Source organism: Oryctolagus cuniculus, chromosome 6, assembly GCF_051225735.1.
Source record: "Oryctolagus cuniculus isolate XC-2025 breed Fujian yellow rabbit chromosome 6, ASM5122573v1, whole genome shotgun sequence".
In the NCBI taxonomy this organism is placed as follows: domain Eukaryota; kingdom Metazoa; phylum Chordata; class Mammalia; order Lagomorpha; family Leporidae; genus Oryctolagus; species Oryctolagus cuniculus.
In genome coordinates, this window is record NC_142872.1 from 24,092,527 (window position 1) to 24,119,999 (window position 27,473).

General features: G+C 47.9%; 1 protein-coding gene and 1 long non-coding RNA gene across 4 annotated transcripts in view; one reads left to right on the forward strand and one right to left on the reverse strand.

The window, feature by feature from the left end:
• The first annotated feature begins 935 nt into the window (after positions 1 to 935).
• Positions 936 to 16,383, forward strand: LOC149126055 (uncharacterized). The gene is made up of 3 exons (XR_016236111.1): positions 936 to 1,067; positions 9,834 to 9,913; positions 16,145 to 16,383. It is a non-coding gene; the product is annotated as an uncharacterized LOC149126055 (long non-coding RNA).
• The window catches only part of SAR1B (secretion associated Ras related GTPase 1B), a 28,316-nt gene continuing 15,172 nt past the window's right edge, over positions 14,330 to 27,473 (reverse strand). For 2 of the 3 annotated variants that reach the window (XM_017341062.4, XM_002710214.6), the window contains 5 exons: positions 24,017 to 24,136; positions 19,496 to 19,561; positions 17,583 to 17,686; positions 16,477 to 16,608; positions 14,330 to 14,960 (listed from right to left, as the gene is read on the reverse strand). In XM_017341062.4, coding sequence (XP_017196551.2) covers positions 14,844 to 14,960; positions 16,477 to 16,608; positions 17,583 to 17,686; positions 19,496 to 19,561; positions 24,017 to 24,136 — 539 coding nt within the window. In that variant the 3' untranslated portion in view covers positions 14,330 to 14,843. Of the gene's footprint in view, positions 14,961 to 16,476; positions 16,609 to 17,582; positions 17,687 to 19,495; positions 19,562 to 22,672; positions 22,816 to 24,016; positions 24,137 to 27,473 lie in introns of those variants that run through there. The other variant, XM_089335870.1, reaches the window with a different exon arrangement.

Here is a 27,473-nt window from a genome sequence, read left to right on the forward strand (position 1 = left end):
CCCAAGGCCAGGGCTGCTCAGGCCTGAGGCCACCTTGTTCAACAGAAATAGCCACATAGGGCGCACTAACAGCACAGTTTTTGTTTTTTTAATTTGAAAGGCAGAGAAAGAGAAAGGTCCTCCATCCATGTTTCACTCCCCAAATGGCTGCAATGGCTGGGGCTGGGCCAGGCAAAGCCAAGAGCCAGAAGCTTCTTCCAGGTCTCCCATATGGATGCAGGGGCCCACTTGGACCATCTTCTGCGGATTTCCCAGGCCATTAGCAGGGAGTTGGATCAGAAGTGGAGCAGCTGGGACTCGAACCTGTGGTCACATGGGATGCCTTAACCCCCTGAGCCTTAGCACCAGCTCCCAGCCAATTTTTAAAAGGGGGGAAAAACAGGTAACATGAATTTTAAAGCCACATTTAACACCTGAAGTCGAATATATGAGCGTTTAACCATGTAACCACCGAGAATCCGACATTGCTGGCACTGCCCGTGCCAGGCCTGCCAGTCCACAGTGTCTTGTACCGGTTGACGGCACTTCTGCTTCGGCCCAGCCACATTTCCGGAGCTCAAACCACATCACGCGGCAGTAACAGTCCCACAAGTCCTCAGCCTTCCCCCTCGGCTGCCTGGGAGGGAGGCCAGACGGCCACGGGGCCCCCCACCCCTTCCCAGGGGAGGGCAGGAGGCTGAGGGGCAGCCCGAGGCCCCTCTGCCTGCAGTGCCCCCAGCGAGGGGCTGGGCGGCTCAGGTGCCCTGTGCAGGCCAGGTCTCTAACAGGCAGAATAGGGATGGGAGGAGCCGCGGGGGAGGGCGGCCCAGCATCCCCCCCCCCGCCCGCTGTGCAGGGTGGGGGCATGACCCCTGCCTCCAGGTGGACACGTGCTTGGCTGATGGCGTTCAGGTGGGCTTGTGGGCGGCCCTGGCGTGGGGGGCGTGCCCTCGGGAGGCCGTCCTGGCAGGAGAGGAGATGATTAGGCTCCAGGGGGCCGTGGCTGACCTCGGCCTGGCCTCGCCGCGGGGTCCTTCCGCCTCCCCAGGCGCCCAACCCACGTTCCTAGGCAGTGAACCTCCAAAACGGTGAGCAAGAGAGACTTCCCTCCTGCCGCTTCTCCCTGGGTGGGGACCACACGCCCCCCCTGAGAGGGAGCCCCGAGTGCCCAGAACTCGCTGGCACGTGCTGCCAGCAGTCGCGGGAGGAGCCGGGCTTCCTCGGCGCCCCGCCACCTGACGTGCCCTGAACTCCCGCAAGGCGAGGTCTGCGGCGCCACCTGCTGCCCGCCGCGGCTCTCCTGAGCCCACAGGCCCGGGGCTCCCCCTCGCCCCACCCGGACTCCGGGTGGACTAGGGTCTTCTCCGTCGGCCTTCGGGGCAGGAAGGCGGTGAGGGGGTCCGACGCCGGCTGGGACCTCAAGGCGTTTGCTGGGGCCTGCTGGGTGCCCGGCCCTGGCTGGGGTGGCGAGGCTGTGGAGACCGGCCCTGCCTGCTGTGGCTGTTCCAGAGAGGAAGCGAGTCTCCAGTGGGCTTCAGCGTGAGCGCTGTGAGCTGCTCCGGCAGGCCCCCGTCCCTCTGCAGCCGTTGTCCAGGCCCACGCGGCCAGCGGACGCAGCACGGACCCCAGGTTCAGCCTCACTGGTACTCAGGGGCCCCCTGACAGCCAATTCCCTGCGGAGCGAGGTCGGCTGGAGACCGCCCGCCGCTCCGGTCACCGCGGGAGCGAGCGAGCATTGCCTGGGAGGAGCAAGCCCAGCTCCAGGAGCTGAGTCCCCTCCAGGGCTCCCGGACAGGCCCGAGGGCGGAGGCCCCGGCCGCTGGCTGGAGGGAGGCACCTTCTCCCGGCAGGAGGGAGGATTGACAGTTGGAGCGAATGAAAGCCCAGGGCAGCGCTGGGCCTTCGGCAGGGCACCGAGGCTGCTGGGTGAGATGCTTGGGTCCCGCGTCGGTGCCTGGGACCGAGTCCTGGCTCCGGCTTCCGGCTCGCCCGCACCCGGGGAGGCAGCAGGTGGTGGCTCGGGCAGTGAGGGCCGGGTGATGGGCCCCGCCCCCGGGCGATGGTCCCGCCCCCTCGTGATAGTCCCCGCCCCCGGGCGATGGTCCCCTCCCCCCGTGTAGGAGACCCGGACTGCACTCCCAGCCCCTGGCTTCAGCCCGCTGCTGTGGGCCTGAGCGCTGGGTAGGAGCTCTCTCCCTCTGTGTTTCTGCCTCAGGAATAAATAATGGTAAAGAAATTTTTTTTAGAATGAGGCCAGTATGGCCAGATCTAAAAAGAAATTTTTTTGAAGTTTGTGGAAAATGTGTATGATAAAATGCGTGGATTTCAAAACTCTCCTTGGGCTGATGTGAGATGAAGTGAAGTGAGGTGAGTGACACTCAGAGGCGTGCAATGTCTACCTTGGAATTGCTTACTTCTGGGATTTTCCTTTTGGTATTCGTGGATCGTGCTGGACTGTGGGTAACTGAAGCCACAGAAAGCAGAACTGGCTTGTGGAAAGAGTGGGGACTACTGTGTGTATTCACACGGCGGAATATTACTCAGCAGTGAAAAAGAACGCCATCTAGTGGATGCCGTAATAGCGGTACACCTTGACATCACTGTGCTGTGAAATAAGCCGATCACTAAAGGCAAACTACTCAGGGTGGAGAAATTCCGGAGACAGAGAGCAATGGTGGTTGTCAGGGGCTGGGGGTGAGGAGGGGGTTCTGGGGCTCTGTGGCCCCGTGACAACATGTGGTTGACAAAATTTTCCTTGGAGGGGCTGATGCTGTGGCATAGCAGGTGAAGCACCGCCTACAGTGCCGGCATCCCATGTGGATGCTGGTTCAAGTCCCAGCTGCTCCTCTTCCCATCCAGCTCTCTGCTATGACCTGGGAAGGCAGCAGAAGATGGCCCAAGTGCTTGGGCCCCTGCACCCATGTGGGGGACCAGGAAGAAGCTCCTGGCTTCGGATCGGCACAGCTTAGGCCAATGCAGCCATCTGGGGAATGAACCAGTGGATAAAAGATCTCTCTCTCTCTCTCTCTCTGCCTCCGACTCTGACTCTTCCTTTCAAATAAGATTTAAAAATCTTTAAAAAAAAAACTTTCCTTGGAAATTGTTGGGAGGGTGAATTTTATGTGTTTTCTTGATAGAATTTCCAAAAGGAAAGCTTGCTTGCTTGCTTGCTTGCTTGCTTTCTTTTTTTTTTTTTAAAGATAATTTATGGCCGGCGCCGTGGCTCACTTGGTTAATCCTCCACCTGCGGCACCGGCATCCCATATGGGTGCCAGGTTCTAGTCCCGGTTGCCCCTCTTCCAGTCCAGCTCTCTGCTATGGCCCGGGAGGGCAGTGGAGGATGACCCAAGTGCCTGGGCCCCTGCACCACATAGGAGACCGGGAAGAAGCACCTGGCTTCTGGCTTCGGATCGGCGCAGCACTGACCATAGTGCCATTTGGGGAGTGAACCAATGGAAGGAAGACCTTTCTCACTCTCTCTCTCTCACTGTCCTTAACTCTACCTGTCAAATAAATAAACAAATAAAAATAAAAATAATTTATTTTATTTGAAAGGCAGAGTTATAGTGCCTTACTGGAAAGATGGCCGCCACAACCAGGGCTGGGCCAGATCTCCCATGTGGGTTGCAGGAGCCATCTTCGGCTGCTTTCCCGGGCACATTAGCAGGGAGCTGGATCAGAAGTGGAGCAGCCGAGACTCAAGCCAGCGGGCCTGTGGGATGCTGGGATCGCAGGTGGCGGCTTCCCCCACTGCAGCACAGCGCCAGTCCCTCCCCAGGTCTTTGTGCTGGCCCGCAGTGGAGGAGGCTTCTCTCTGCCTTGGTGTGGCTGTTTCCCCGTCTGTCTAGTGGGGGAAGAGTTGGACGAGTCTGTGAAGTCGGGAGTCCAGCCTCTGGGGGAAGAGGTCGTGGTCAGAGAGGGCCACATGAGGGCTTCCCAGGCATGCTGGTGCTGTGGGCCGACGGCGGGCGGGGCCGGGGAGCCTGCAGGCTTCAGGTGGGCTGAGAGAAGGGGGGGCTTTCTCTGCTGAGCTTGGGGCCTTCGCATAGAGTACTACTCTTGTGGCTGCTGTCTCTCTGCCACCAGGTGTTTGAGTGTGGCTGGGGGTGGGACGTGGCGGGGCATGGAGCAAGGCCTGGAGGGAAAAGTGGGGGACCCCGTGCTCTGAGTAGTGGGGTCCCAGCGTGGGCTGGCCCTGGCTCTCGGGGTTCCAGTCCAGGGCGCGAGCCCTCCGTTCTCCCTGCCATCCTCAGCTGCCAGTAAGCAACCAGAATGCACCCCAAAGGGGAAGGTGGCTAGAAATGGGGTTCTGCGGGCTGTGGGGGGTGTGGGGAGGCCCTTTCTGGAGCCCGGGTTCCTGGTTTGTGGATCAGCCAAGTTGCCGTCACACACGGGGCCGAGAGGCAGCAAGGGGGCAGGTGAGGAGCGGCTGGCGGTGCGGGGGGAGGCAGAGGCCGAGAGGTTGGCTTAACTTAGTGCCTCTCATCCCCGGAATCGGAGCCGCAGCCTGGTTGACAAGTTCTCACAGGCCTCCCTGAGCCGGCCCGGGACAATGTGGTCGGGGTCAGGCAAAGGGGGCTGGTTGCAAACAGCTGGTGGTCCTCGGGATCGGCTCACAGAGTGTGTGGCAGAGCCGTCAGCCTGGGCCCAAGAGGCACCCGGCCGCCTGCCCTCGCCAGCTGTGCGGTGCCGTGATGCATACCTGACACCTGTAACCCGAGAGCCCCAGCGGTTGATGCCCCTCCCGCCCCTCCCTTGCACTGAAGGAACATTCCCTCGCTAGGGATTGAATGTTGTGATCAACATGAGCCTCACGAGCCCGGCCAAGCGGGAAAAGTGACTCAGCAAAATTAACCTTCACTGGGGACGCCCGCCCGGCTGCTTCGGGGCTGTGGGAGCCTGCCTGGTGTCAGGTGCTTGGTACACAAAGTCTCGCTTCCCACACAACTGTTGTCTTCTTGCCCTTTCCTTACGAGGTCGGGTCTAAGAGGCTTGGGAAGGAGCTCTGGTGGGTGTGCCTGATCTTTGACACATCCAGTCTGAGTTGCAGTGTCGGGCTGGCGTTGTGCCCTCGTGGGTAAGCCACCACCTGCAGCACTGGCATCCCGCAGGGCACCGGCTCAAGTCCCAGCTGCTCTGCTTCTGATCAGCTCCCTGCTAATGCGCCTGGGAAAGCAGTGGAAGACGGCCCAAGGCCTCGGGCCCCGCATCCACATGGAGACCCAGATGGAGCTCCTGGCTCCTGGCTCTGGCGTGGCCCAGCTCCAGCTGTGCCGTCAGTTGGGGAGTGAACCAGCTGATGGAAGATGATTCTCCTTTCCCTCTCTGTGTAACCCTGCCTTTAAAAAACACAGACAACACGAGTCACAGCAGCCCGCACTGGGTTGGAGGCGTCGGGATGCCCACGGGCTGCTCAGGAAGACAGCTGAACCTGCTGCCGCGGAAGCTCACGTCCCATGCCCGAGTGCCTGGTTCCGTCCTGGCTGCTGTGTCGGCAGCCCAGCTGGGAGGCGGCAGATGATGCCTCAGGTCCTTGAGTCTGTGCCCCCCGAGTCAGAGACCCCAGGCCCAGCCTCAGCAAGCCCAGCGCTGGCTGCTGTGGGCATCTGGAGGGTGCAGCAGTGGGTAGAAGCTCTCTCCTCTCTGTTTCTCCCACAGTGTCTGTCCCTCTGCCTTTCAAATACGTAACTAAATCTTGAGGGGAAAGGAGAGAGAAACTGTGAGGGACTCGCTTCCTGCTTGGCCCCTGTGCCACGTGCCTTGCGTGGTGGCGGGACTCGGTGGGGCAGGCGTGAGACCTCCCCTCGTCCAGCCAAGGCCCCTGAACAAGGACAAGGAGCCGACACGAAGGGAACCTCTGCTGGGACATGTGTGTAGTCTTCCTTCAAGTCGCTGGGCCTTGTCTCCTTGCCACTGACCACTGCTGTTCTCAGATCTCTGAGCCCTGGAACCACAGAGGTCAGTTCCGGTCCAGGTCAGGGGGCAGCTCTTGGGCTCTTTCATGAGGTTAACCCATGAGGAGAAGGCGATCGGCCCGCAGACCTCTCAGTGCCTTCCCCAGGGGGTTACGATGCACGGTGCCCCCACCCCCAGCCACACGTCAGAGGTTCTGTGTGGAGAGGCCTCCACCCCGGAGCCCTGCAGGTGTTTCATGGGGCTCTAGCACCGGCTGTTTCTACAGCTTCTGCTTGTTTCGGTTTTATTTTAGACCAGCATCGTCCACGGTGGGTGCCGCTCATTTTGGTGCGCAGAGTCCATGGGCTTGGGAACTTGCATGAGGACACCTGTCCGTGCAGGAGGTCCCGCCTGTGAGTAGCCGGCCCTGATCCGATGGCCCAGCAGGCAGGCTGCTGCTCCTCCCTTGGCTTGGAAAACCCAGTTTTACAGCGTGCAGTGCAGGTGTTAGAGTCCATGTATGTACCACTACAGGTGGCCAAGTTGGCAGGTGGACCCGCTTCCTCCTGGGTCAGGCCTCGCGCTCCGCACATCCTCTATACTTGCATCCCTCTAACAGGGCCCCTCCTCCGCCTGCCCTCCTCTGCCTGCCCTCCTCTGCCTCTGGCTTCGTCTTTGCTGCTCTGTTTGGAGCACCCCCTCCCTCTCCCTCTGCACTTGGTCAGTTTGGGTTTAAAGATTCAGCTCTGGTGCCCCCATGCTAGAAACTTCCTGCGTAGCTCTGGGGGCCTTCTCTTCTTGCCTTCCGCCGTGGCTTGGGCAGATCTCTGCCTGTTTTCCTTTGTGCCATGCCAGCCCCCCGGCGAGCAGGTGTTCAGGAAATGCCAGCTGAATGACTGACTAGAGGGGAGGCAGACAGAAAGTGAGACCACGCGGCAAAGCCAGAACCCAGCGCGGCAGCTCAGGCTTTGGTGAAGCACCTGCTGCTAACGAATGGCTTCCGTTATGGAAGGTTTTGTGTATGAGAGCAAAAGCAGCAGAGACCCTGCCCCCTGTTTGGCCCAGCAGAGCAGGCCGGGCCAGCAAGGCTGGCCAGGCACAGGAGAAGGCAGGCTGAGCCCAGCTCCTCCCACAGGCACTGGGGCCTGAGGATGCTGAGCCGAGCCCCAGAGGAAGCTGGGGTGCAAAGGAACTCGGACTCCTCTCTGAATGGCTTCGAGCCCCACCATCTGCTGCCAGGGAAGAAGGCAGCCCTGCAGGGCCTCCTTCGTGAGCTCAGAGCCGGGTCCTGCACGGCGGAGCCCCTCGCCGCAGACAGCCGCCGTGTACTGCCCCTTGGAGGCCCAGGACGTGCGAGAGCTCGCCCGTTCTGCTCCTTGCCCAAAGCTGGGGTCCCGAGAACACAGGGAAGGCAGCTTGCCTTTCTCCAGACCACACCTCTCTGTTCTGGCCTCCTAGCCCCGGACCCGAGGGCTAGGAGGGAACCCTGAGAGCGCTGTTCCTGGGCGGCGCTTGCGATGTCTCTTGCGTCTGGGAGCTTGCTAATCCCGGGTGAAATGGGACTACACTCCCACCGAATCCCACGTGAAACCCCCTTTGGCTCGAGGAGGCAGCAAACAGCTATCTCCCTGTGCTCCTCTCCCGTCCATCTGCACCTCCCCTCACTTTTTCCTTTCGTCACTTTTAGAAGCATGATTTTGCTTGGGGAAGGTGTTTGGTTCAGCAGCGTAAGTTGCCGCTTGGGCTGCCTGCGTCCAGTCCAGCTTCCTGCTCCTGGGCACCCGGGAAGGCAGCAGGTGACGGCTCAGATCTTGGATCCCTGCCACCCATGTGGAGGCCTAGATGAAGTTCCGGTGCCGGCTTGGGCCTGGCTGGCCCAGCCCTTATTACTGCAGGGATTTGGGGGAGTAAACCGGTGAATGGGAGCTCTCTCTGTGTACCTCTGCCTTTCAAATAAAATGAAAATACATTAAAAGATGATTTTTATATATTTAAGAGGGAGATAGAGAAAACACTCACATTCCCTGGTTCACTCCCTAAATGCAATGACTGGGTAGAAGCCGGGAGCCAGGAACTCAAATCCCGAGGGGGTGCACTAACAGGAAGCTGCAGAGTGGAGTAGGGTTTGGAACTGAACCCAGGCACTTCAGGGGGTGCAGGCGTCCCAGGGCCAAACACCCGCCAACGCCCTTCTTCACTTTGGCGGTTACCTGCAAAGTTTTTTTTTACTGCAGGGGGCAGTTACCCATAAACGCCAGCTCCTTCAGTACAGTCCAGAAAACTCTTCAGTAACTTTTGGGAACATAATTAACTTGTCTGTGGTGGCATGTTGCCATCCCTGAAGCCACAGTGGCTTTCATAAACATCCTCCATGAGGTCCCAAAAGTAAAGTCCATGTTTCAAGGCAAGGTTGACTTTGTTTACTAAATAATAGCCAGAAAATTATTGCACCTTGGTGTCGAATTCCAAATAGAGCTAAGAGGCTTATCAACACAGGCCTGACCTTTATCAATTACCTGAACAGGAACAGGACCTGCCCGTGAGCATTTGTTTTGTTTATTTATTTGTTAAACGGAGACAGCCAGCCTCCATCTGCGGTTCACTCCCCAGATGCCTGCAGGCAGTCACAGGTGGTCACTGCAGCCAGGAGCTGGGAGGTTCATCTAGGTCTCTCGCATGTGCAGCAGGGCCCCGACGACCTGGGCCATCGCCTGCTGCTTCCCGGGTGCTCACTAGCGGGAGCTGGAATCCAGAGTGGAGCTGGCACTCACACCCAGGGGTCCAACACGGGCAGCTCACACGTCGGCTCTGAGCCTCGGATTTCTGAGCTCTTGGTCTTAGCGTCAGCTGGGCGGACGGTGGCTATCATGGAAAGGGCTCCATGTAAATGGTTTCCTAAGAACCTTCCCTGTGCCCTACGAGGTGCCTTTCACAGTCTGCCGGAGGCTCTGACGCTTGTACGTTACTGGTGTAATGGCAGATGCTAGAGTTGGTACAAGTGGCCAGTAGTCTAGTTGAAGATTGTACAGGTAGATTCAAGACAGTGAGCTGAACTGGGCTTCTGTTGCCTTGCCATTGGCCCCTTAGTTCCAACAGTACTCCTTAGTTCCAACAGACAACTTCAGAGTCCACAGTTCAGTCTGCTTTGACAGGCCGGCTGTGATACAGTCGTGATTACGTTGTGCAGCTGCCACAAAGCTTCTAGTTGTGGGGGGCAACTCGGACTAGACTAAGTTACTGGAATTAAGACTTATTCTATGCATCTGCTCTCCCACAATATGGCGCTGGGAGAGGAGGAAACAGCTTCTACACAGCTGCCTCTCGCCAACTTGATTGACTGAGCTGCAGGAGCTGATCTTGCTCCTGATTGGAGGAGAGCAGCGTACTCGGCGTGTGGGTAGCAGAGTTGGGATTGGTGGAAGAGGACTATAAAGGAGGAGAGAGACAACATGCACCAGGAACATCTAAGGGGAACATCCGGATAACATCTGTGCAGCCCCCGAGAGAGCCGGCCGGCGGTGTGCCGCTCCCCCGCGGAAGTGGGGAAAGTGGCAGGGGGAACCGCCCTTCCACGGAGGTGGAAGGATCGGCAGCCAACCCGGGAAGAACCAGCAGCAAACCCGGGAAGGGCCGAGCAGACCAAAGAACAGCGCAGGGTCCTGTGTCGTTCCTCCGTGAAGAGGGGGAGCGACACTAGTCACTGCTGTGCCTTGGTAGTAGAGCAGTTAAAGGGGTGACTGATAGAAAGGTTTTGTATTTGAATTTAAATCTCAAAAACACAGCTTAATAATCCTTATCAAAATGACTTTCTTTACTGATTGGCCAGTGACTGTTACGTCATTGTTTCTTCTGAGTGAAAAATCTGGATTTTAGCTCCAGGAAAACCTGGGAAACTCGTTAGATTCAGATTCCTACCCACCGTCCCACAATCTCTGATGTTTTTTCCCCGTTTCTTCAAGCTCCCCAGGAGACTCTGTGTGTGCTAACGTTAGAGAGCCTCGCTGCTGTGTTATCCACATTGCAGCTGAGTCAGCACTGGGTAAGTCCTCTTCAGTTTGTCCGTAAAATGATCTCAGTCTTCTAGGCCATGGAGGCCTTGGTACTTCCTCCTGATTCTTTAGGATTCATTCACAAAGGGCAGTTTCTACTGTCTTTGTAATTTTCAAAGTCCAAGAAATTTCTAAAAAGCAAAATGAAAATTATAATTGGGTAATTAAAAAAATGAACTTGACATTAGATTTTTCAAATAATAGGTTAGCATTTTATTTTTCTATTCTTGCCACTCAAAATTCATAGGGTGTGAAAAGATAATAGAATATAATCAAAATAGTGTACAAACAAAATTCAAAAACATTTAACCATCTATTCTAGCTGTTCTTTGTAAAATACACAACAGTAAACAGAAACATCTTTATATAAATTATGCTTAACAATCTGTATACACTGTAAAATAATTATTAAGATCACACGAAGGTCCTAGTGCAAGCAGCGGTATATGAAAGTGCAAACACAGTGAGTGATGAACCACTTAGCGCCAACTTCTCACTCCAGCAAAGTCTGCTTCCATCCAAACACGGAAGGCCTCGCCACGGAAACCACAGTTCTCACTTGAAAGCAGTGTGACCGCGTTCACCCTGAGTGCTCTTGCCTCAGTGGGGCAGTGGGTTTTGAGCACCCATGTGATGTGGGCCATTCCAACGTCAATCTTTATACTTGTTAATGAAAACAATTCCAAAAAACCTCTGTATGTCAAAAACCTGTTGTCAACCTTTTATTCTCAAGTATTTTAAACTAAAAACACTCCCCCATAAAGATACATACTCCTGAGGAAGAATCCAACCATTCTAGCACAGGGTTTCCAAAAACAATTCTGCAGGAAATTCCACTTCTGCCTTCAGATCTCTTTGGGGCAGGGGCACTCCTGAAACAGAATTTGCTTTGGATAACTTCTGCTTTCATCACCTTGGATCCCACTGAACAGTGTGGTCAGAGTCCTGAACAGTCAGTCAGTGACATGAAATTCACTGGCTACTAAATGCTCTGAATTAGGAGATCAGATATCAGCTGGCTCAGAACTCCATCTTCAAAGACTGCGGATTCCCTTCAGCTCAGAGATGTTTTAAATCCAAGTGCAGGGGCTGGCATCGTGGCTTGGCAGGTGGGTCCGCCGCCCACAGTGCCAGCATCCTGTGTGGACGCCGGTTCGAGTCCCGGCTGCTCCATTTCCGATCCAGCTCTCTGCTATGGCTTGGGAGAGCAGTGAGGATAGCCCAAGTCCTTGGGCCCCTGCACTTGCATGGGAGACCTGGAGGAAGCTCCCGGCTTCACATCGGCGCAGCTCTGGCCATTGCGGCCAATTGGGGAGTGAACCAGCGGATGGAAGACCTCTCTCTCTCTCTCTCTCTGCTTCTCCTTCTCTCTCTGTGTAGCTCTGACTTCCATATTGATAAATAGATCTTAAAAAAAAAAAAAAATCCAAGTGCAGGGTGTGAGGAAAGGGTACAGGGATGAGAAGTGGAAATGTGGTTTTAACAAAACCTCAGTCACTTTACACAGAGCACAATTACATATCCCAGGAACTTGTTCTTTCTTTTTTTGGATTAAAAACACTAGCTTGAATTTCAATAAGAGAAGCACAGTAATGGAAATGACAAGAATATCAACATGTGGTTTTGATAACTCAGTCCTTAAAGCACACTGCAAAACCTCTGGTTTTCATATGAATGCAGGCTATCTCTGATTTCCTATTAATTTTCCATTAAGGAATTTCTATTTGCTAATTTTTTCATGCTTTCTTGAAGATTTTTTGAGACTTCACCAAGTTACACATGTTTAAAATGATCTAAACAAGCACTCCAAATAAACAGAAGGAACCCTGACAGATTTCCCTTTCTATAAGCTAATCTCAGTACTGGGGTCAAATTTTACTTGGCAATAAATTGTTGCAAACCTCAGTCATGTAAGTGATTAACAAGACTGAGTCAAGTACCAGTTTCAGAAAACATAAACTTTGCCCTTGAAATTCTCAAAGTGCATTAACTAGAAGTATACTGTTTTTAATGAGATGAACTTGTGAAAATGTTGGGTTTTCAATGTGGTTAATGAAATCATTTCCCAGAAGGCAAGAAACACTGTTACAGCTATCACCCTATGTCAATGATTGACAGGCAGTTCATATGCTGGAAATTGTACTAGTACAGAGATGTATGAGTCAGTGGGAAACTCGGGAAAAGAAACAATGTTCTACTTTTCTGCTGTAAGTCACAGTAAATGTGTATGTGGGTGCAGGTATACAAAACTAAAATTTAGATCTATGCAGGCAGTATCTGAATTTATGGATCTTTGGCACTTACAAACAGAGTGGTTCAACTTAGCCAAGGAAGGAGTATTTTTTAACACACTTTAGGAAATGTCTGTTCCCCAATTTAAAAATGCTATAATCTCCATTCTAACTGTATACTGAGATAAACTGGAATTGGTCAGTTTAACTACATATGATCCAAAAGCATCATCAACAGCAGGCATTGCAACAGGTGAGGGGTAAACATCTCTTTAAAAATAGAAAAGAGGGATGAACCTTTCAATTTTTAGAGTTTTGGACTTCAACATCTTTTGAACAGTGCATGATCTGTATGGAATTCCAGTGTTAACCACAGTGCAGCAGCCGACAGTGCAGGGACAAACTAACACCCTCAGCGCCGACTTCTTCATGGGAGACACCCCACTGGGGCACAGGCAGGACTGCGCTTCCTGTTTCCTGCCTTTCTCTCAGTTTGCTCCTCTTGAAGGGGAGCAGTACCCCAGTTATGCTGTGGGGGTTCTCGGCTGCATGTGAGCCTAGCTAAGTCCTGTACCTGGGAACCCTGGTGCAGCTCCTTTCTAGAGGCTCCGGCCATCAGACTCCCTGGCTGGGGAAATTCCCACCCATTAGCTGTGGTCTACAGAATGACTTCATCTGTCCCTCTGATTCCAGAGTCAGCATGGGAATGAGGGTCTTGGGTGAGAAGTGCGTACCAGAAAGCATTTTCCCCGTTGGAGAAACCAGGAAGCGCTCTCCTTTATACCAATTTATGCCACAAATAACCTGCATAATCGAGTGGATACGCTGGGAAATACTTACAGACGGGCATGTTCCTGAAGGTACGCATGAGAGGCTGTTGTGTTAACAAGGCTTAATGGAGTCAGGACTTGAGGAGTACTGTAAACCCATGCGCTGAAAGAAACCAACAGGCTGCCATGTCATCTGGCCTCAGAGCTACTGATATTTCTAGGCAGAGAAAAACTTCTGTTTTCATTTCGGAAGGAGCTCAAAGTGAACCAAAATAGCTGTATTACTAAAACCAACAGCCTCCTAAGAAACAACCTCGTCAGCACAGCTAACTAGTGGTTCCATCCAGTCAAGTCCTCAGGCCTTGTCTGCTTCCCAGGTTCCATTTTCCATGACAGAATGGACTACCAGTAACTGTGACTTGGGACAATGGCTACAGGAAAAATTAATTTTGATATTAGAATTATTTCTGATGAAATTAGAACAATCTTTTCTCCATGGAATTGGTTAAATATACCATGAAAACTTGATGCAGAAATCTTAAACTTGAGAGTCTTTAAAAATACATTTTTTTGGCACTTTTTATCTTACTCATGGAATCACAGGCATATGAAGCAAAGAACTAAATTTCTCAGGAAATGATAATGCTGTTAAAAAATCAAAGTTCTCTCAGTAGTAGGCCAGGTGTGAGGCTGGAGACAATATCACACGGCAAGTATTTTATCCAAACAAGTCTTTGTGCTATGAAGAGCTAAGAGCTAGCTGAGAGCCACTCAAAAAAGTGAAAACTGGAAATAAGCATTCATTTTCTGGCTACCATGACATAAAATGTCAAAGAAAGCCCGAGAGCTAGGGGACAGGAGTGAACTCCCCACGTCTGCGTGATGTTGAAGCAGAACCAGCGGTCTCTTCTCAGGCGTGCTGGCCCCCACAGCCAAACTGTGCCCCGCACCCTGCTCGCGGCTTGCCCTGGGGAGGACCTGCGAGTGTGCAGACTCGGGCCGACACTGCTTCTGCTGAAGAAGCACAGGAGACTGAACTGGACGCCCATTAGGACTGGAACACTTCAGGGCTGGCAGCTGGGATGGAGGCAGGGCCTACCACACTGACAGTTATCGCTGTGTACCAGGGAGGTCCTTTTCTTCATAAGCCGATCCCAAAGGGACCAGGACAAGACTCCATCACCACTGATGATGGTGACATCACTGATCCAGAGATAAACACAGTATCAGACACAACCCACTACCACACTCATGGTAAATGCAAAAGCCTCTGGGATCTTAAACTTTATTCTAAATAATCTGAAAGAATCTCCTAACAACCCTACAGATATATCATCTCAAATACTCACATTTTCAGAGTGCACTCTAGATTAGACACATTCAAATGAAACATTTGCCCAACAAGGAAGCCAAACATTAGAGTTTGTTTTATTGCATGACGTTTGCATAAGAAAAACTATTATTGAAAACTGTAAGGCATCATGCAATCACTGATAAGCTAATTATTAACTGTACACATAAGAGAGGTGGACATATAATCTAAAATTTAAAAACTAGTTCCAAAAAAGTACATAAAAAATTTAACATGATGAGCCTTTAAATATGTATCTGTAGTTTCACGTTGTTAGAAAGTGCTTCAAATGTACTGCTGGAAAGACGTTCTTTATAAATGGTGCTGGGGTGATGTCAGATTATAAACTGTAAAAATTAATTATTTTCATGGAATTAGAAAGCTAATGTGATATTCAAACTTACTGCTGAATCAGTTTTCAATTCTCACTCAAATTAAGTTGATAGATTAATAAGCTACAAAACATCTGCTTTATAACCAACAAAAGTCTTGAATTCAAGTTATGCACGTTGAGTGATCAGATCTCTGGGAGCCTGACTGTGAGGCCCGGAAGCAGTGCAGGCTGGTGTTAATCAATGTACTGCGCCATCCAGCGGAAGCCTTCTCCGTACCCTTGCCTTTTGAGCACACTGCACATGAAGACTTCTAAAGGGCGAGCATTCAGTTCTTTGAGAGACACGTTCCCCTAGGAGAGAACACGGACACTCAGTTCCACGCCCGCAGAATCACAGGTGCTACGTTAGAACACTGGGGACTGGGGAAGGCTATGGTTGCTTGACCTCCACGTTCCCACAACACACAGAAAGCTGCCTCCCCTCACAACACCTTGGGGCAGAATGGCCCTTCAGTGGGAAAGAGAGGAGCCTGTAAGGCACGCAGAATAAAAGTAACATGACTTAGAAAAAAAATCCAAACTGGCCCCACTGATCTTAAAGACAAACTCTCTCTGAGCAAGTTTAGGACCAAATAAAGCACTTTCTCAAATGAATCTGGAGCTGACTTATTAAAAAGAAGACCAAGAGAACAGCTCTACCCTGAAGAACGATATGCAAACCAAGGAAATGTTACCTATAAACTGAGGTTTTCCCATGGTTTACTTGGGATTTTTGAAAACTAATGCTAATACTAATACAAAGCCTAGTACACACGCACAAAAATAATGTATCCTAAAGCTTGTTATAAAGTATATGTTCAGAAAACTCTAAAACACTCCTGTTCTTAGGTCTTAAGTTTCTCTGGTCAACTTGGACCTAAACACACTATGGTATGTTTAAATACTCAAATATAGTATTTGGTGGCTAACTTTTTTCCTTCAATATTTATTTACTGCATTATTTGAAAGGCACAGTTACTGGGGGGAGAATGGGAGGTAGAGATCTTCCACTCTTCAGATCGTTCCCCAAATGGCCACAGTAGCCAGGGCTGAGGCGGGCTGAAGCCGGAAGCTTGGAATTTCATCCAGGTCTCTCATGTGGTGGGGCGGGGCCCAAACACTTGGGCCATCTGCTGCTTTCCCATGCAGATTAGCAAGGAGCTAGATCAGAAGTAGAGCAACTGAGACTTGAACTGGTGCTCCTATGGGATACTGGTGTGGAACACAGTGGCTTAACCTGCTGGAGCCCAACACCAGCCTCTTGGTGGCCAATTCTGGTAATTTATGGTATGGAAAGCTTTCATTTCACTTCCTAAAACGTACAAGCCTTAAGCAAAACGGGCCCTGGTATTTTTGTCATCACCAAGAAAAGGTTTTGTTGAGGGGCCTGCACTGTGGCACAGTGGGTTACCACCCTGGCCTGAAGCGCCGGCATCCCACATGGGTGCTAGTTCTAGTCCCGGCTGCTCCTCTTCTGATCAAGCTCTCTCCTATAGCCTGGGAAAGCAGTGGAGGATGTCCCAAGTCCTTGGGCCCCTGCACCCACGTGGGAGACCCGGAGGAAGCTCCTGGCTCCTGGCTCCTGGCTCCTGGCTTCGGATTGGCTCAGCTCCAGCCGTTGCAGCCGACTGGGGAGTGAACCATCAGATGGAAGACCTCTCTCTGTCTCTCCTCTCTCTGTGTAACTCTGACTTTCAAATAAATAAATAAATAAATATTTTAAAAGAAAAAAAAAGATAATGAGCTTTATGAGGCTGGACAGTTGTAATTTAAGAAGACATATGTACTGCAGAATCAAACTTGCTGGATTTTTTTTTTTTTTTTTTACCTTTCCAGTTGTGTGGCCATATAAACCAAACATCTCTCGTAACCTCTCTTCACTAATAGCTTCAGGTCTGTCGATCTTATTCCCAAGAATCAATATAGGCACATTAGCAATGGTTTCATCTGTCATTAGTGACTGAAAGAAACAATACAAACAATAAGAAACTGACATGAAAATATCTAAAAAGCCTATTTTGATGAGACACCATAATAGTCAACACAATAGTTCATTCTAGACCTGATCATGGAATGCCAACTCCCTATGGCAAACTCTGCCTACATCCTAATGTGCTTGATTAAACCATTACCACAACTCTGTTGCCTTCCTGGGGCTCCCGTAAAAGCTTACCCTGTTCACTACGTAAATCAGTGAGATCGAGCAGCAAGACCAGCACCCTGGAGGCAGACAGACCTGGTTTTGTTTCTGGTTCTGCTTCCAAGGTGTGACCTTGGGCAAGTTAACCTCATGGAAGCTCCGAGAACTGGGAACAGAAGCATTAAGTAATATGCAGTGTTTGGCATTCCCTGACCCTGTTTCATGGCCACAGAGCCTACTGGGACTTTGCCACATGAATAAACATTAGTTTGCCTGCTTTGACAGCGGAACAGATCACGGACTGGATTACTCTGTTGCCTCAGAACTGGAACCGGCCTTGCCTGTTTCTCCCAAGCCCTCTGGAGAAGGGAGAGGAGGTAACTACACAGGCCCCTGCTCACTCCTGGGAGTGGTGATAAAGACAGTATGTTGTACCAGTTCCAGGTTCTGGCCAACTCCTAAAGAAATGGCTTCTAGGAAACTAGGAACATAAGACCAGCCCACTCAAGGAATGCAGCAGACAGGAATATACCAGAAGATCATGCTTTGTGCAGGGCGTGCTCAAGGCTTCAGGAAGGGTGTCTAAATACTTTGTCAATAGCTACAATTACTCCGATTTACTGCTTCTGTCCTCTTTGAGAAACCACTACTTAAAGCAATCACTGAACTTAGCTAATGGTCAGGAATTTCATAAGGGACAGCAAAAAAGTTGTATTCTGATACCTGTATCTCCAACCTATTTCTTTAGGTTTACCAGAATGATTTTTAAAATATGATTAATTTTAATTACTTACATCAAGTTCTTCTTTTGATTCTAACAGCCTCTCATGGTCTGCACAGTCCACCAGAAATACAATGCCATTGATAGCAGGAAGGTAGTTTTTCCACACTCTTCGAGCTAACAAAAGCAACCAGAGTTAGATATTATTTGCTGGTCAAACCCAGCAAATGGATTGCTGGAAGAGTCCAACAAGACAGCAAGTGAAGTTACTGCTTAGTTGCTTCTACTTCACTGTACAGCCAGGTAAATCTTTTCCCCAATAGTGCCAAAAACTTTCTATCAACCCAAAGAAATTTCAGGCTTTCCTTTATTGTAGGCAACTTAAATACTTTATTTTCTCTCCGTTTTCCCATGTGAAAACAGAATTGATATTTGCTTTCATAGGTCAAGGACACATGTTAAGTTCATTAGATAAATTACATAAATGTAACATATGAGCAGAAAGCTATTTTATAAACATACACAAAATTCATTTTTTGACACTGCCTGTTTATCAAGCTTTTTTGCCAAGGATAAATCTGAAGCTAGGACTAGGTACTAGCCTGTTAAGCTAAAATAATAAAAGCAAACCATTCTGTTCACAACAGAAAACAAGCTTAAGTGTTAATACATAATTAAAGTCTGTGAAACTGTAAGAGTGATTTTTCCAGGAGTCTTTCTGAGAGGACAGAAGCGCTTTTGGGGTACACCAGAATACTCTACTCTAACTTGAGTTTTCTGACATACCTCAAAAACGACACAAAACTGAAGTTTTAGACAAACTCCATTAGATTTCAGCTCACTCTAGTCATATTCCAGAAGTAAATATCCATGAATTATGACTTAGTGTGTTCCGACAATGCCAAATACTTAATGGTCTGGTCTGGTTGTAGTACAGAGAGCAGGAAGGAGAACAGCAGGAAACAAAGACCAGAAAAACAAAGTGGGCTTAGATCTCAAAGATCTTGGGTGCCAGGTCAATGAGTTTGGCTTGCATTTTCTAAGTAATGAGTTGGTTAATGAAGCCTTACAAAGTGGTAACATGTTCATAACCTGACTGTGATGGCAGGTGAAAGGCAGACTGAAGGGGAGACAGAATGGAAGCTAAATTGTACTCATACTTTATCACGCTAGGCAATTCTGACTTACATTGACCAAGAGTTATCAAGTTAGTTTTGTTTTTTCTTTACAAATTCTAATTTATTTTCATTTTATTGGAAAGTCAGACAGAAACAGACAAACATCTTCCATCCTCTGATTCACTCCCCAAATGCCCACAATATCCAGGGCTGGGCCACAGTGAAGCCAGGAGCCCAGAACTCAACCCAGCTCTCCCAGGTGAGTGGCGGGAACCCAAGTACTTGAGCCATGACCTGCCACCTACCATCCCAAACAGCATCTTCACTGCTGTGCCAAAAGCAGTTCCTCATTCCTTGTTTCCAAAGCATTTACCTAAGGACCGTAATTCTTAAATTGTAAGCCTACTCTGGCCTTGCTTGAACAGAATGAGATTTTATGGACTAGAATATAATGGTTCCATTTAAATTTTTTAAAATTTTTACTTTTTTTTTAATTTTTAGATTTTATTTATTTCAGAGGCAGAGTTATAGAGAGGAAGAGACAGAGAAAGGTCTTCCTTCTGCTGGTTCACTCCCCAGATGGCTGTAACGGCTGTAGCTGGGCCAATCTGAAGCCAGGAGCTTCCTCCAGGTCTCCCACACTGGTACAGGGGCCAAAGGACTTGGGCCACTTGCACTGCATTTCTAGTCCATAAGCAGAGGACCGGATTGGAAGAGGAGCAGCCGAGACTTGAACCGGTGTCTACATGGGATGCTGGCGCCACGGGCAGAGGCTTAGCCTACTACACCACAGCGCCAGCCCCTCCATTTTTTTTTTAATTAAGTTAAAATAAACAAAGCAAATATAATAATAATAATAGAATCTTACCTTGAACATGTCCACCCAGGTCAAAAGTTGTAAAAGTCATGCCAGCAATGGTGAGTTCTTCTGAAGCTAAATAACAATACAAAATATTTTCACAACATGAAACACATTAACCTATCCATGGCATGTATTATTACTTAATGTTTGATTCTCTTTAACTGCAAATAAAATCAAACTGGACACTTAGGAATTGACAAAAGAGTCCTTAGATATATGCCAATTCAAATTAACAATATAATACAAATGACTGTCATAATCAATTTTGTTCTTTACTACAAATAAAGTACTTATCTATTTTCCCTTCTCTGTTCTTTCTACTGAAAATATTAGTCGCAGTTATTTGCCATGAATTAAAATAATGTTTTGTGTAACTTCAATAATTTTCTCTTATGGCTGACATGAGACAGATTTAGTAATATAAGCAATTATTAAACATTTTGGCAGTTATTTCTTCAAATATTTTTTCTGTTCCCTCTACTCTCCATCTGCAACTTCAACTACAGGTTTGTCAGACTGCTTGATATTGTCTGACAAGTCACTGAGGCTGTTTATTCTTCTTTGTCATTTCTCTCTCTCTGCTTCATTTTGTATAGTTTCTATTGCATTGACCTAAGCCTGTGGACTTTCCTTCTGCACTGCTAGCACTAATGGTCTGTTAATCCCACCCCAAGAAAATTTCATTTCCGATATTTAGAAGTTCCATCTTTTTTTTTTTAAAGAGTTATTTATTTATTTGAAAGGCAGAGATAGAGAAGCAGAGGCAGAAAGAGGGAAATGTTCCCGTCCGTTGGTTCACTCCTCAAATGGCTGGAGCTTGGCCAATCTGAAGCCAGGAGCTTCTTCTGGGTCTCCAACATGGGTGCAGGAGTCCCAGGACTTGGCCCATCTCCTACTGCTGGATGGGAAGTGGAGCAGCTGGGCCTCAGACCAGTGCTCATATGCTATGCCGGCACTGCAGGCAGTGGGCCCAGGTGCAGTTTCATAGACTTTATTTCTCTTCTCATTATTTTCATGTTATCCTTTATCAGGGGTAGGGGCTCTTTTTTTCTGATGATCCATTTGCATATTCATAGGCCCCACAAAATTATTAACTTAAAGATTAGCTTGCTATATATTTATTGAATTTTGAGTCCCACCTGTGGTTGCTTTGACAGGGACAGAACACATGATTTCGCAGGCTTTACGTGGCCTGCGGGCTGTGCATTCCCTGAGTCCTTGAGTATATTTATTAACAGCGGCCTTAACCACCTTATTTGCTAATTCTATCATCTCCTGTCACTCCCAGTTGTGCTCCTATGGATTGATTTTTCTCCTGGTTATGGATCACATTTTACTGCTCCTATCAAGTCTAGTACTTTTATACTGGATGCTGCATTTTGTTGTATTGCTTTGAAGACTGGATTTTTCTGACAGTTAAGTTTCTGGCCGATGAATTTTTAAGTTCTGTTAGGGCAGATCTAGAGTAGCCTTCATTTTGGGGCTAGTTTTTCTCAATTATTAAGGCATGATCCTTCTGAATCTACTGAATGCCTTGTGTACCCAACCAACTATTCCTGTTCTGGCTGGTAGGAAGCTGAATGACTGCCAGCCCCACAATGAGTTCAAGTAATTATTTGACTATGAACTTATAATTGTTTTTTTCTCCAGCAATGGTTCTTTGATTGGCCTTGTGGAATGTCAGCTTTAGCATGTCTAGACTGGTTTTTAGTCACACAAATATCAGGAGTCCCTTCTCTTCAGGGCTCCCTCCTCTCTGCCATCCTGTCTGCCTAGCAAATTCTAATCACCTTGGCCTCCCCAAAGTCTGGTCTCTGTCTTAACTCAGCGAAACTACCGGGCTATATTTGGGTCCCCTCTCTTTGTAACACACCCTGAAAAACTACCTCCTGGCATAAAGCTAGAATAATGGAGTTTGTTTGCTTCTCAGAAATCACACTCTTGTGCTAGCTACTGCTCAGTATCTGAAAACAGTTATTATCTAATTTTTTTCATCCAGTTTTCTAGTCCTTTACAGTGAGAGAGTAATTCCAGACTCTGTTACCGCCTCATGGCCCAAAGAGGTCCCCTAAAATCATAATGAAAGATTCAGTGTAAATGCTCTGGCCCAGAATGTTAAGTCCTGTTAACCCTGTATATAGAATACCAACTGCTTAAAATACTGAATACAATCCACGTTCAAAGTTACTATCCACCAGGAGGAGACAATGCTTGGATGTGGTTGGCAAATGTTCAGGATGGTTACAATCACCAATATATCCCCTGCCTTATACGTAAAAGTCCCAGTGTGAATAACATATAGAACGCTGTTAACATTCCAGAAAGTTCCCTTTTAGCCTTTCCAAGATCAGTTCTCAGCTCCACCATCAGAAGCAACCAGTGATTTGAATTTGGTCTGCCTATTCTAGACTTTCATAAAAATGGCAGGTAATTTTTAGTGACCAGTTTATTCCATGTAGCATTAATATGACTGAATGTGGCAGTAGTTTATTTCCCTTTCTTGCTGAGTCCCAGTGTTCATTTGTTGTTTCTGAATTTTAATTAATTTATCTGGGGGGCCAGGGAGGGAAGGAGGGAACAGATAGAGTTGCCACCTGCTGGCTTATTCCCTAGCAACAGTCAGGATGGGCCACGCTTCTAGGGCAGGAGCTGGGGAATCCAATCCAGTTCTCACACATGGGTGGCAGGGACGAAATTCCTTGAGCCAACCAACACCTGCTGCTTCCTAAGCTGCATATTAGCAGGAAGCTGGACTCAGGAGCAGAGGCAGCACTCAATCCAGGCCTTCTGATATGGGATGCAGGCGGCCCCAGTGGCATCTTAACCACTAGGCCAGATGTTCAGTTCTCATTCCCCTTTTGACAGCCACGTGGTGTTTCCACACATGGTATGAACAGTCCTGTACAAGGCTCTTGGTTAATGTGTATTTTCATTGCTCCTGGATAAACGTCCAGGAGTAGAACTGCTAGATCCTAGGATTTCTCTATGCTACCTTTGATACTTGAGATTGAGAAACAGAAGGTGAACTGAGTGTGAGCTGTGGGACGGCTGAGAAAACATCTGCTTGGTGTCACTGCCGTAGCCCTAGCATCTAGAACAATGTCTGGCATAAAGAAGGGGCTCAGTAGATATTTGCTGAATAAATAAAAGAGAGCAACATCAAAAAGTAAAAAAATGACTTACACCTAATATAAGACCATGTAGTCTCTTCCAATTCTGCTGTCTTTGCAGACAATTTTATATATTCAATTTCATCATGATCATTTTTTCTTTAACAGTATTGATCTTGTATCAGAATCTTATTTGCCAAGCCCCACTCTTTTCTCCTAATATAAAAAAAGATTTATCAATTTTTTATGAAATCTTCCTTTTCCAACCTTACTAACAGTTTTACAAAATACTTTGTTTTGCTTTTCTTCTGTTCTATTCTCTTTCTTTGTTCTCTGAACATTTACTGAACTAAGTAACTTACAGTATCATATTTTTTGGTCTAGTTCTCAATTTTATACTTATTATTATGGCTATACTCATTTCATAATATGTATTCACTTGTCTTTAAACTTTGTATATCTTTGATTTACAATCTCTTCACTAGTAAAAATGAGGTCATAGGTATTTATATATTAGACTTCTATTTATAACAATTTTGTTATTTTAACACCAATCATTTTCTTAAAACAGCAACCACTGTACAAGCATACATATAGAATGATAAATATTAGTGAATTTACAGAGTCATTACTAATGTTTTCAAGGTGGCCTTTCTAAAACAAAGAATACAAAATTATTTTTAAAATTTTAAGATTTTCTACAAATCATTACATTCCCCATTTCTTGGATTAATTCCATAGTGCTGTTTATATTAGATACTGTTAAAGTTATCAAGATATGTATTTACCAATCATGTCACAATCTGTGAGATATAACTTTTTAATTCCTCTAGCTGCAGAAGGGAGGGTTAATTGATAAAAAGGTATGAGTATTATTTCAAAATCTAAATGGGAGCCAGGTCATGTATTATTATTATTATTATTATTATTTTTTTTTTTTGACAGGCAGAGTGGACAGTGAGAGAGAGAGAGAGAGAGAAAGAAAGGTCTTCCTTTGCCGTTGGTTCACCCTCCAATGGTCACCGCGGCCGGCGCGCTGCGGCAGATGGCAGGAGCCAGGTACTTATCCTGGTCTCCCATGAGGTGCAGGGCCCAAGGACTTGGGCCATCCTCCACTGCACTCCCTGGCCACAGCAGAGAGCTGGCCTGGAAGAGGGGTAAACGGGACAGAATCTGGCACCCCGGCCAGGACTAGAACGCGGTGTGCCGGCGCCGCAAGGCGGAGGATTAGCCTAGTGAGCCCCGGCGCCGGCCCAGTCATGTATTATTTACTGCTTTAGGAATATGTCAAATAATCATATCATAATTTATATCTAAAAAAAAAAAACAAAAAACAAAATACAAACCATTTTTGGTTAGTGCCGCCCATGATTCAGCATGAATGGATCAAGTATTATGTAATATGTTACATACTTACTGGGATGTAACGTTGGGACATGCTGTCCAAGTCTATCATCTTTTAGCATGTGTAGCAATGTTGTTTTTCCCGCATTATCCAATCCAAGAAATACCAATTTACCAGTTTTCTTATATAATCCTGTAGAGTAAAAGCTATGATTGGTCAAAGTAAATCTTACACAGATTATTCAAATGACTTTAAATTTGACCCAAATTAGCTTAATTTCTAAATTGTTTTTTTCCTCCCTCCCTCCCTTTTATTTTTCTTTTCTTTTCTTTTTTTTTCTTTTCTTTTCTTTTCTTCTCTCTCTTTCTTAGATGTATTTATTTGAAAGGCAGTGTTAGAGAGAGCTATCTTCCATCTGCTGGTTCACCCCTCAAATGACCTGAACAGCTAGGGCTGGGCCAGGCGAAGCCAGGAGCTTCATCTGAGTCTCCCACATGGGTACAGGGGCCCAAGCACTTGGGCCATCCTCTGCAGCTTTCCCAGGAGCATCGGCAGGGAGCTGGAAGCAGCTGGGACTTGAACCGGCGCCCATGTGTGATCCCAATGTCACTCACTACACCACAATGCCGGCCCCGCCTATTTTAATTTTCTAAAGATCTATTCTTAATTTGTTCACTAGTTAGGACTTCAAATAATTATAAAACTAACTGTTAAGAGATTATTTAGTTAATAGATTACCTATGTTACCAAAATATTTATGTTGCTAAAACATTAATTACCATGACAATGTAGGGGTGCATATCCGTGTGCTTTACTAGGAAAACATACATGAAATACTTGGCACCATGTATTTATGAAGCTAGAGATTTTTCATGGATGAAAACAAGTTAAGCATTTTTGTCAATAAAAACCATGACAGTTTTTGGCCGGCACCGCGGCTCACTAGGCTAATCCTCCGCCTTGCAGCGCTGGCACACCGGGTTCTAGTCCCGGTCAGGGCGCCGGATTCTGTCCCGGTTGCCCCTCTTCCAGGCCAGCTCTCAGCTATGGCCAGGGAGTGCAGTGGAGGATGGCCCAAGTCCTTGGGCCCTGCACCCCATGGGAGACCAGGATAAGTACCTGGCTCCTGCCTTTGGATCAGCGTGGTGCGCCGGCTGCAGTGTGCAGGCCGCGGCGGCCATTGGAGGGTGAACCAACAGCAAAGGAAGACCTTTCTCTCTCTCTCTCTCTGTCTCTCTCACTGTCCACTCTGCCTGTCAAAAAAAAAAAAGACACTTTTTATGTCAAAAAATTAAGTAGTTCATTGTCAAATTTCCCTGTGAATAAGTTTAAACTATTTATCATAGGATACATAAAACTCTACAACAACTACCAAAAGAAGCATATAATTTTAGACTTATCAACCAGATATTCATTAACTGAAATACAGAAAAATGCAGCTTGACCAGATTATAATAGAATGATATTTTATTGCTAAATTTTCTCCTGAACTTTATGTGTTCAGTTGTCTAATGTCCACATTATTTCACAGGACAGGAGACCTGTCTTGACTCACAGTAGGTCAAAAAATACTTACTTGGGCCTGGTGCTGTGGCACAGTGGATTAAAGCCCTGGCCTGCAGCACTGGCATTCTATATGGGTGCTGGTTAACATCCCGGCTGCTCCACTTCCAATCTGGCTCTCTGCAAATATGCTTGGAAAGCATCAGAGGATGGCTCAAGTGCTTGGGCCCCTGAACCCATGTGGGAGACATGGAAGAAGCTCCTGGTTCCTTGCTTCAGTCATTGTGGCCATTTGGGGGAGTGAAACAGCTGATGGAAGACCTCTTTGTCTGTCTCTAACTCTCTCTCTGGAACTCTGCCTTTCAAATAAATAAAATTAATAAAATAAAATTTTGAGCCAGTGCTGTGGTGTAGTGGGTAAAACTGCCACCTGCAGTGCCAGCATCCCATATGGGTGCTGGTTCGAATCCTGGCTCCTCCACTTCTGATCCAGCTCTCTGCTAATGCACCTGGCAAAGCAGCAGAAGATAGCCCACGAGCTTGGGCCCCTGCCACCGATGTGGGAGACTGAGAGGAAGCTACTGGCTCCTAGCTTCAGCCTGGCTTATGCTGTTGTGGCCATTTGGGGAGCGAACCAGTGAACTGAAGATATCTCTCTCTCTCTGCCTTTCAGATAAATAAACTAAATCTTTTTAAAAAGATATTAAACAATTATAGTTTCAGGCCATTTATTTCTACTAAATTCATACCAATAACACCTAATGCTTGACTCACACTTAAGTCTAAGAAGTGAATTGTTTGAAGACCTAATTTTTTTTTTTTTAAGACTTTGTTTATAGGAGAGTCAGAGTAACAAAGAGAGAAGGAGAGAAAGACAGCAACATCTTCTATGTGCTGGTTCACTCCCCAAATGGCTGCAACAGCCAGGCTGAGACCAGGCCAAAGCCAAGAGTCAGGAACTCCATCTTCTCCCACATGGTTGGCAGGGACCCAAGTACTTCATCATCTGCTGCCTTCCCAAGCACATTAGCAGGAAGCTGGATCAGAAACGGAGCAGCCAAGACCCAAACCAGTACTTCAGTGTGGCTGCCAGTGTCACAAGCAGCAGTCTACCTCACTGCCCCACAGTGTCAACACTCGTTTTAATGACTTTTTAATTGTTTTGAGAGGAGACAAATCTCCTGTCTGTTGATTCACTCCTCAAATGTCTGTCCCCGAATGTCTACAACGCTGAAGCAAGTCTGAAGCCAAAGTCGGGAACTGGAAATCCAATCCAGATCTCACCTTTCAGAAAAATATATACAATGATGTGAGGTATTTCATTTTAAAAAAAGAAAGCAATCAACATTGGTTTTTAAAAACTTACAAGGGCCAGTGTTGTGGCACAGTGAACAGAGCTGCTGTCAACAATGCTGTATCCCACATTGGGGTGTTGGTTTGAATCCTGGCTGCTCTGCTTCCAATTCAGCTCACTGCTGATGTGCCTGGGAAGGCAGCGGAAGATGACCCAAATACTTAGGTCCCTGCCACCCATGTGGGAGACCTGTATGGAGCTCTGTGTCCCTGGTTTTGCCTGGACCAGCCTTGGCTGTTGTGGCCATCTGGAGAGAAAACTAGTAGATTAAAGATCTTTTTCTCTTTCTCCCTCCATCTCTCTTTCTGCCTTTCAAATAAACACATCTTTTTTTCAAGATTTATTTTATTTATTTGAAAGTAGCATTACACAGAGAGAAAGAGAGAGAGAGAGAGAGAGAGAGAGAGATACTGATCGGTCTATCTTCCAGCTACTGGTTCACTCCCCAGATGGCTCCAATGACCAGGGCTGGCCCAGGCTGAAGCCAGGAGCCAGGAGCTTCTTTTGGGTTTCCCCTGTGGGTACAGGGGCCCAAGCAGTTGGGTCATCTTCTGCTGCTTTCCCAGGCACATCAGCAGAGAGGTGGACTGGGAGTGGAGCAGCTGGGAATAGAACCAGCATCCATATAGGATGCTGGTGCTGCAGGTGGTGTCTTAACTACTATGCCACAAT